Raw genomic sequence first — 10,129 nt, 5'->3', positions numbered from 1 at the left:
CTCTTATCTCTGACTAAGCCTTCCTCATTTTTCTGCATTTGATAGTCTTGAGTAAGCTGAAAAGCCTGTTGAACAATGCTCCAAGGAGTGCTCAACTTTCTTGCATGAATTACATTATTATAGTTTAACTAGATCAGCGAAAGACAATTCAAATGTATCAAAAGATTTGTGAGCAAACTCGGGTTTGAAAATGACTTTTGCAAAAGTGCCGAGTACTTGCTGCTGTATTCCTTCATTGTTGTTCCAAATGCTTGAACTGATTAAAAGCCATACCTGTTTGCTGAAAGTACACTTAAGAAATATATGATCCATGTCGTTTGTAGTTGCTTCACAAATTTGACAATGTATTGGGACATTACATCCCATTTCTTTGAGTAACACTGGTGTAGGAATTCTTTGATGAAATAGCTTCCAAGCAAAGAAGATTACTCTTGGTGCCAAATGTAGATGCCAAAGTGCAAAGTTTTAACCAAATCATTGACGGGGTTTGACTTGAATGAATTAGTTGTCTCTATAAGCTAAAGCAACAATGAACTTTCCATTTGAAGTTGGTGTCCAAATTAAGCTATCCTTGGTCTTGTACATGGGCAATTGTGCTTTTATTGGGAACACCTTATAGTCTCTTCTGCTGTCGGGGAAACTTTTCCTAAAAATCAATCTGATGAAGCAAAACAAATCATAAAAGAAACTTCACACGTTTTGCTAATATACAGACAATTTTCTCACTCATACAAAAACATTTTGTGGAAAGTAGAAACAATTAGACAACTGCTATATACATCCCCTTCCCACAACCAAACGGGAAAAAAATACAAAATAGATACCGAAAAGAAATAGATACAATTAAAAGCAAGACCTGATCTATGGTACAGTGAATGGGATGACAATTAAAAGCAAGACCTGATTTATGGTACAATGAATGGGATAACCATTGACATGAAACTATCATAGCTAAAAGTCGCTGACCCAGCGTAGCGCACATCTTTCTCCTTGAATTTTTCCGTCAAACCCTGGAACAGAAAAGGCACGGGACAAATTTACCAACATAGAAAGTATAATCACAAGAAAAAGTGAAAAAGTGAAAACCAAGATGCAGCTGCTCTGCTACAATCTTATAATTTTACTTTAAACCAGCAACGCCCACAAATCTTATGTGTCAAAGTTTTGTGTTACATTCAAGTACTTAGGTATCTTAGAAGCTCCCACCAGGGTTTTGTCATTCACATTAAATATGCAGCTGACTGCAGAGCTGGCATGCTTTCTCCTGCATCTTGATGATGCAAGGAAAATCTAACCTTGACTACTCCTATATAGTCCAAAAAGAATGTTGCTCACCTTTATGATCATCCCACATCTGCACAAGCCCCCCAAAACATATTAGATACATAGATGTTAGTAACCAAATACATAATATAGTGCTTATCCAGAAAATTTCTTACTCAACAAAGCTATCAAAACTAAGTTCAACCCGACGGCCACTTCCATCATCATATTTGGAGATCAAAAGTTGAAGAACAGAAGGTGGCACAGCAAATCCAAGACTGTAAAAAGCATCTTTCAGTTCCATTGAGTCTATTTTTCCACTCCTGTCTCTATCGAAACTCTGAAAGATGGCCTGCCAACACAAGAACACATCATTCATCAACGTCCACCCAACAAGAAAAAAACAAGAGGCAACTTAATTTCGAGTGGTCATCAAATGGCGAATAGCACATTAGGAAGTTCATTTTGTAGGCCTAAAAGGCCGACTCATACAAGTGGATCAGATGCTCCTTTTTAACTTTATTTTTATTTATTTTCTATTTGGGATGGGGGTAGGAAGCTTTTCAGTCTCCCCGCTGAGAGACAGAAATCATCCTAAGTTTTCAATGAGAGCATCAACTTCTTTGGTAGATCATGCATGATACTCTGGTGCTTTTGGGAGGAACGTAATATTAAGCTGCATAAGAAAAGAAAGAAGCTTTTTTGCTGCTGCAGAAGATGAAGATCAGTACTGAAGTTGCTCACCGGGCAGCAGCTCACCTTGTATTAAAGGAAATGTCATTGGCTTCTTTTCATGAACGGTATCAAATTATAAGATCAAAATCCGCCTATTGAGAAAGTACTGAATACGTAGTGCCTCCTCCATTGGGATGTGTCAGGGTTTCAGGGATTTGTTAGAGATGCTACTGGAATGATTCTTGGAGCCAGCATGAATCTCATAGAAAAAAGGCAGTTCAGCTAGAGCAATGAATCAGTAAAAGTGGGTTTGCAGGTGCAAAACAGAGCTGATTTTCCTAACATATTGGTTGAAGAAAATGATATCAAATGGTCCAGTCAGAGTAAATATATTAAGAAAATGGTCCATTTGAATAAACATTTGACCCACTTTAGCATATGTTTCTGCTCGACTGGAGCCAAGGGAGTAATGAAATAGCTAATGAGTTTTCTATACAGGCATTTCCCATAGCTGATGAGTTTTCCATACAGGCATTTCCCATTCTAGTATTCTTCCTTTACGAGATCTTAGTACTTCATTTACTTTTATTCTTTTGCCCCTTGTTGTAAAGTAAGGTTATTGTATCTTTCGGGGTACTAGGTATATTTTCCAACTTTCCTATGTTTTATTGCTCTTGTATGTTAATTCTCTCCCTCGATTAATAAATTACCAATTTGAAAAACAGAGAAAGGACTGGACAATGTCACAGATACATTCTTTTCTAGAAGCTGTTCAACTTCTCCCCTTTCTTCTTTATGAATTTCAACTGTTCAAAAGAGTAACAACAGGGTGCATCCATATTTCAATTGATATTCTAACGGGTATTTTCCCTTCAAACAAAAATTGCTTAAAATTTTATGTAGCATCTACAATTTTTGGCATTCTACACCTCTAGTAGGTAGAATGACAAATGTATACACCATGCGTGTCCATGTGGATTTTGCTGTTTTTGTATGGTTTAAATTCAGCATTTAAAATATAGGCTTGGTCCAGAACTCCCCCCGGCCCCCCCCCCCCCCTCCCTCCCTGAAAGTGTGAGACTTGAGTCAAGAACTTATTCTCTTTCAATTTTTTTTGTTTTTATTTTTATTTTAACATTTGATCACATGTAGCGTCATTATACATATGCATATAGGTTCAAACAATAGATACTTTACAATCGGAATCTAATGCATTTCAATATATGCCTTCTTAGGCATCTCTCGTGATTTAAAAAGAAGAAAACGCCCTTTTGCCTAATCCTAGGAGAGGCGTGCTTGACAACTTGGTCCAGAATAATATAATTCCACCAAGAAAGGTGCTTTATCTATTTCAATGCATTGTAATATGGGTATGAGGGCAGTATTCTCCGAAAGTTATCTTCTTTGTGATGTATCAAGCCCTAGCCAGCCCCCGATTAGGGCCCAAGCCCACCCTTGAGCCAAGGCCCACAAAGAAGAACCAAATCCATCCAAGGGGTAGATTGGTCATTTCCTACCCCTGGATTGAGTACTGATGGTGACCAAGCTCAGTCAAATTAATTGAGACAAATTTATTTCCTAATTTAGAGTCTCAGATGTTGAGGTATTATTGGTCATTAATTATTAATTAGAGTTGTTATTCTGTTAGGATAAGATTCCTAATTTCAAGGAAAACCTTTTCTTAAGGAGTTTGAGTTGGTTTTAGAGTCCAAATATGGTAAGTGTCAGCTTGCTTAAGAGTCAAGTAATTTCCTTTAAAAGTGTCCTATTTTGAGTTGTTTCAAATTAGGAAAGAGTTTTAAGACTATTTAAATTTGAGTGGCTATAAATAACCTGTCTCTCTTGTAATGCACAGACTTGATTATTGAATGAAACCAAAGTATGAGAAATTGACTTGAAAAGTTGTGGGACCCTGAGGGACACCCTACAGCTGGGTTTGTGGGATTTATTCTTCAAACTTCAAAAGCTTCATTCAGTGATTTAAGCATTAAACACAGAATGGTCTTCAATCACAAGTATGAAACCCCATTCCCAAACCCTAATCTTCTCCAGCTCCTGTCCACAACCTTCCCAACCCTTCCCCCTTAGTTTCAAACCTTCAGAGCAGCCCTAATCCCATTACAAATCACCCCTTCCCCTTCCCCTACGGTCCTAGTAGGTTCCAGCCCCTTCCCCTAGCACCTGAAGCCCTCCCCTCCCCTTCCTCTATCCCATGGTCTGCATATCCTATCACTAATAGGATTTCCCCATTCCTTAGTCAGTTCAAGTCAGTTCAAGACTATTCTACCTCTAATAGAGATGCCCTTACCTGTAGAACTAAGATCTAATCTCAATCTCACCATAACAGCCCCAGTTTTGGAGTAGAAAATTTTCTGCACTTCATCTTCCTTGCAGAGAAGATGCAGCATTTTGAATTTTTCCAGAAGAAAACCTACCAAACTCCCTCCCCACTTTTCCAATTCTGTCCTAGCCTGTAGATTATCATTAAGAGCACCCAAAACCTACAGAACCCGCAGCCCAGCCCCATTTGAAACCCTAGCCGCAATCTCAAGAAACCCTAGTTAGTTGTTGTAACCCTAATTGTAGATCCTGGAAACTAACCCTAATCATGGGTTTACATCAGTGGCATCAGAGCTAGGTAACCCTAATTGTAGAACCTGGAAACTAACCCTAATCATGGGTTTAAATCAGTGGTATCAGAGCTACAGGTTTCAGCAGCCTTTAGGAATTTCACATCACCATGGATAATCCAGAAATAGGAGAACAACTGCAGCAGATCCTTGCGCAACTAACTGAGATGAGCAACAAAATTACAAACCTAAAACAGACCAAGGCAGCAGATCAAGCACTAACTCAACCTCCTCCACCCCCTAGAATAACTTCCTCAGTATATGTTCCACATGGTGAAGAAGTGAAAGAAGGTACAAAGGCGATGACCCAGAGTATGACCAAACTCAAAGATCAAGAAAAAGGAATGGTCATACAGAGAATCTAGGCATGAGAACCCATGTTATGAAAGGTATGACCAAGACTATGAAAGGTATGAACTAGATAGAGTTCCACCAAGGAGGCAGTCAGTTCGCACACACCAATCATTTGAAGATTATATGAGGGCATACTTCAATGGAGGACAAGAACCAAGAAGGGAAGCAAGTCATCATAAGGTGAAGCTTGAATTGAAGGATTTCAATGGGAACCTTGATTTATAGATATTATATGACTGGAGGGCAGCACTTGACAACTACTTTGAGTGGTATGACCTAATAGAAGAGAGGAAGATGCAACTGGCCAAAACTAAACTAATTGGTACAGCCAGGGAGTGGTGGCATACCAGATCAAGAGAGCTCTACCTAAACAACAGAGAACCCCATACTTGGAACCAGGTGAGAAGAGAACTAACTAATAGATACCTTCAACGATATTACAAGGCAAGGCTCCAAGAGCAATTCCACACTCTAGAGAAAGGTAACCTAACTGTTTCTGAGTATATTCAGCAATTCGATACTTTGGTCTCCAGGATTGGTACTATTGACAGCCCATTACAGTCCATAACTATGTTTATATTGGGACTCAAACCTGAGATTCAATTACAATTGGGGGTTACTGATGTAATTAACCTAGGAGACCTCTTTGATAAAGCCCCTAAGGCAAGCCTTGCTGCCTCCAAAAAAAATTAACAAGTCAGGATGTCAAAAAAGACCCTACCCTTACCCTCTCCAACATCCACCAACATCCACCACCAGCCCTAATGCACCACCACCTAGGAGGGATGATAGGAGGAGTGTTCCCACTACTATTGACCCTGGGGATGTTTTTTTGCCATGAGAAAGGTCATAATGCCAGAGATTGCCCTCAGAAAAGAGAATTTGTTGTGTTTGATTCTAACCATAGGAAGAGGTGGTATATGCCCCCACTGGAAAAAGACTTGGACACACCATGCACTAAAGAGAAGACAGGGCCACATCACCTTAATGTGTTAGCCAAGATCTTAGCAGAAGAAACTGAATCAGAAGACTAGAAGAGTAGTATCTTCAACACCAAGATTAGAGTTGGTACTATTCTAGCACAAGACATTGTTGATAATGGCAGCAGTCTCAGCGATATCTCAAAAGACTTGTAAAGAAGACTGGATTAAAGACTGAGAAGCACCCACAGCCATATAAAGTAGCCCTCCAAAATAGTGCCAACGTGAAGGTTTGCAACAGGTGCTTAGTGCTAGTAAACCTCCATTTATATGCTAAAGAAATATGGTGTGATATTGTCCATACGAAGTTGTAACATATTATCTTCGGCAGACTTTGGCTCTATGATAATGATGTCACCATCTCAAATATGGAGAACACTTGCACCTTCAAGCACAAAGGTAAGAAGATCACACTCCTACCTCTCAAGCTCAATGAAGAGGCACACAAGCAAGCTCTCTGCACCAATCAGAGAAGCCCCAACCATCCTATCTTAGTGACTCCCCCAAAGAGAGCACTAGGAAGGCCATGCAAGGACTACAAGCACTTTGGGCCAAGGTAAGCAAAGAACGTGAAAATAGAGCCAACACAAAACCACCACTCATCGGGGATGAATGAATAAAATAAGGGGAGAGCTAATGTATCCAGCCCTAGCCAGCCCCAAATTAGGGCCCAAGCCCACCCGTTAGCCAAGGCCCACAAAGAAGAACCGAATCCATCCAAGGGGTAGATTAGTCATTTCCTACCCCTAGATCGAGTACCATTCAAGACCAAGCTTAGTCTAATTAGTTTATTTAGATTTATTTCCTAATTTAGAGTCTCGAGGCATTGAGGTATTATTGGTCATTAATTATTAATTAAAGTTATCATTCTGTTAGGATAAGATTCCTAATTTAATAAAAAAAAACCTTATCTTAAGGAGTTTAAGTTGGTTTTAGAGTCCAAATATGAGAGTCCAAATATGGTAAGTGTCACTTATAAGAGTCAAGTTATTTCCTTTAAAAATGTCCTATTTTGAGTTGTTTCAAATTAGGAAAGAGTTTTGAGACTATTTAAAGTTGAGTGGCTATAGATAACCTGAGTCACTCTTGTAATGGACAGACTTGATTATTGAATGAAACCAGAGTTTGAGAAATTGACTTGAGAAGTTGTAGGATCCTGAGGGACACCCTGCGGCTGGTTTTGTGTGATTTATTCTTCAATCTTCAAAAGCTTCATTCAATGATTTAAGCATTCAACACAGAATTTCTGCAAGTCTTCAATCACAAGTAAGAAACCCCATTCCCAAACTTATCTTCTCCAGCTCTGTCTGCAGCTTTCTCAACCCTTCCCACTTAGTTTCAAACCTTCAGAGCAGCCCTAATCCCATTGCAGATCACCCCTTCCCCTGCTGTCCTAGCAGGTTCCAGCTCCTTCCCCTAGCACCCGAAGCCCTCCCCTACCCTTCCTCCATCCCATGGTCTGCATATCCTATCACTTATAGGATTACCCCATTCCTTAGTCAGTTCAAGACTATTCTAACTCTAATAGAGTTGCCCTTACCTGTAGAACTAAGATCTAATCTCAATCTAACCATAACAGGCCCAGTTTCGGAGTAGAAAATTTTCTGCACTTCATCTTCCACACAGAGAAGTTGCAGCATTTTGAATTATTCCAGAATTTTCTAAAAAACTACCAAACTCCCTCCCCACCTTTCAAATTCTGTCCTAGCCTATAAATTACCATTAACAGCACCTAAAACCTACAGAACCAGCAGCCTAGCCCCTTCTAAAACCCTAGCCGAAACCTTAAGAAACCCTAGTAAGTTGTTGTAATTGTAGATCCTGGAAACTAACCCTGGGTTTTCATTACTTTGTTTATTAGTCACACATCAGATAGTACCTTAATTTCTTCTACTCAATCTCTACTATAAATAGAGGCGGGCTTGTCAGATTGACATATGCTCAAGTATTTGTTTCTCTATAATAAGATATGCATTATTTATTCAGCATTGTTTAATCAGATTCGTGTTTCCTCCTTTTTGGATTAAAATATCCAGATATACAATTTTTTTATAACTATATATTTATTGAGAGTGATGACGATGAGGAAGCCAAATCAGCCATTATATATTGTAATGCTAGCAAAACTGGCCATGCAATGAACCCATGAACAACCTTGTTGCTTGATAAATAAATACATCCCTTCTTATATAAGATGACAATATCACCCTTGTTTCCATGATAGACTGGAGGTCTAACTTATAAATGGTTCTGAATCCAGTTCTAGTGATACTTTTCAGCAATCCTTCTATAGAAAACAAGCCAGAACCAGAAATATTGTGAACAAAAAAGAGTAGCTCTGTTTTGTGGTTGTCTGGTTTCTAAACATGACATCATCTGCTAAATGAGAAGAAGATGGGGAGGAAAAAACACTCCAGCAACATAAAGACACTGGAAATCTTCCAGAGTATGTTCAGGCTTACATATTCCAACTTGTGTGTCTGAAGGAATACATGATCTGGCTACCTTATCTTAATTATCTGTCCTGATCTGTCACAGATACTCACACCACCACAATCGTGGAGAAAACGGTCAGTTTTTGTAAAGATAGTCTTTACCCAAAAATGAATCCATGGTGGCATAGCCCCAGAGAATAAACATTTGCATTTCATCTTCTGTCTATCATCTCCTCTCGGCACATGCTAACAATAAACTGTACATGCTCAACTTCTCACAGGGTGCCTTGGCTTCAAAGTGAGCTATAGAAAGCTTGTCTCAAAATTTTTTTTTTTTTTTTTTTTTTTTATATCAAGTCTTTACCAACATAGGTTCCTTGAAAACATTTATCCATGCAAAGCTATTGCCACGGAATATATAAAGTTTTTACCTATTTTCTATTAAACCTCAAGTCTAGAATAAATGTCATTGTTCGCTGTATTCAAACATTCAAAATCCAAACCATATTTCAAATAGTATCCCATCAAAATCTGGATAACTTTGTCCTTTATTTGGATCAGAAAATCAAAATTACAAAGATAATTTCAAGTTGTATCCCATCAAAACCAATTCCCAAGAAGATTTTGAAATTGCAAAACAGCATAAACTCTTGGAATTGTTTCCAACTATGAAGGAATCAAAACTGAACTAAATACATGCTCAAGTATCTAATTATCAGGATGTGCTTTCTAAGAAATATTTGCATCACATGTGATCAGTATAACCAAGAAAGAAAAATTCTAGTAGCAGAGATACAATAATCAAATATTACAATCATCAAGTGTCTACATCAAACAAGAGGGAAAAAAGTAAGATAAGATAACTCACTCGCCATTGTCCCAGACAATTCCATAACGCAGCAAACTCATTAGGGCCTGTTTAAGGTAGAAATAACATTAAAAAAAAATTAAGGAAGTTCGAAAAGAGCATATGAGAATTGGGGAAAACTAAAATCAAAGGGTAGTAAGGCGGTAAAATCTGACCAATCTTCGAAGGCCCCACGGGATTCTTGAAAAGAAACGTAAGGAACCGAATGGTTCGAAGACTGAACATCTCATAACCAGAAGAAAGAGCCCTCTGTAACTCCAAGTCGTCAATAAACCCACTTCGATCCCCGTCAACCATCTGAAAGTTTCTAATAATATCCGGATTCGTCCCTGGCGGAAAATAACTACCGGCTTGGGGAACTGAAGAATACTCATAGGAGGGTGGTTGAGAATAGGGCTGAGAATAAGCGTAGGATTGATGGCCATGATACCTATGAGAGTCGGAGAGAGATTCCTGTTTGTAAGATTCTGGGAGAGGAGGTGCAGAAGGAGAATAGTTTTGAGACGAAGCCATTGATAGGAAAGGAGATAAGAACTGAGGGAAAGAAATCTAGGGTTTTATGTAGTCCTTTGAGCCTGTAAATTGAAGAACAAACTGGTTCTTCTTGTAGTAACCTCTCTCAAAGTTTCCGTGACGATTTAATTCTGCCTGCCTGGTTTGAGTTTTATGAAACCTCGACGAATGTAAGACACTAAGACTTGTTAAACGCGTTACGACTTACGATGAAGTTATCCACTTATCCCCTCGTGTTAAGTCGACCGTTTCACCCAAAAAAAATTAAAAAATAAATAAATAAATAAAAAATGTTAAAGTCCACCGTTGACCAAATGGCCCATTTCAGTCACCCTGCTGGGTCAACCGGAATGCTTCTTACCCATTTTTTTTGTGAATCCCCTACTTCCTTTTTCTCTTTCTGATAAATCA

At 38.8% G+C, this 10,129-nt stretch overlaps 1 protein-coding gene across 2 annotated transcripts; it reads right to left on the bottom strand.

The window, feature by feature from the left end:
• Positions 1-679: 679 nt before the first annotated feature.
• LOC149028835 (Calcium-binding EF-hand family protein) lies at positions 680-9,904 on the bottom strand. 2 transcript variants are annotated; one of them, XM_089139128.1, is made up of 5 exons: positions 9,361-9,904; positions 9,206-9,252; positions 1,440-1,615; positions 1,336-1,354; positions 680-1,010 (listed from the first exon to the last, which is right to left on the bottom strand). In XM_089139128.1, exons 1-5 carry the CDS (start codon positions 9,716-9,718, stop codon positions 906-908), a joined length of 705 nt encoding a protein of 234 aa, XP_088995254.1. In that variant the 5' UTR covers positions 9,719-9,904; the 3' UTR covers positions 680-905. The 2 variants fall into 2 exon arrangements, with proteins under 2 accessions (XP_088995254.1, XP_088995259.1); XM_089139133.1 differs by lacking the exons at positions 680-1,010; positions 1,336-1,354 and having other exon boundaries at positions 1,436-1,615.
• Between the last annotated feature and the right edge of the window lie 225 nt (positions 9,905-10,129).

The sequence above is a fragment of the Hakea prostrata genome, chromosome 1 (assembly GCF_041222555.1).
Source record: "Hakea prostrata isolate BN-2017 chromosome 1, UWA_Hpros_2, whole genome shotgun sequence".
NCBI lineage: Eukaryota > Viridiplantae > Streptophyta > Magnoliopsida > Proteales > Proteaceae > Hakea > Hakea prostrata.
The sequence above is the reverse complement of the archived record's forward strand: the minus strand, read 5'-3'. Positions and strand labels throughout refer to the sequence as shown.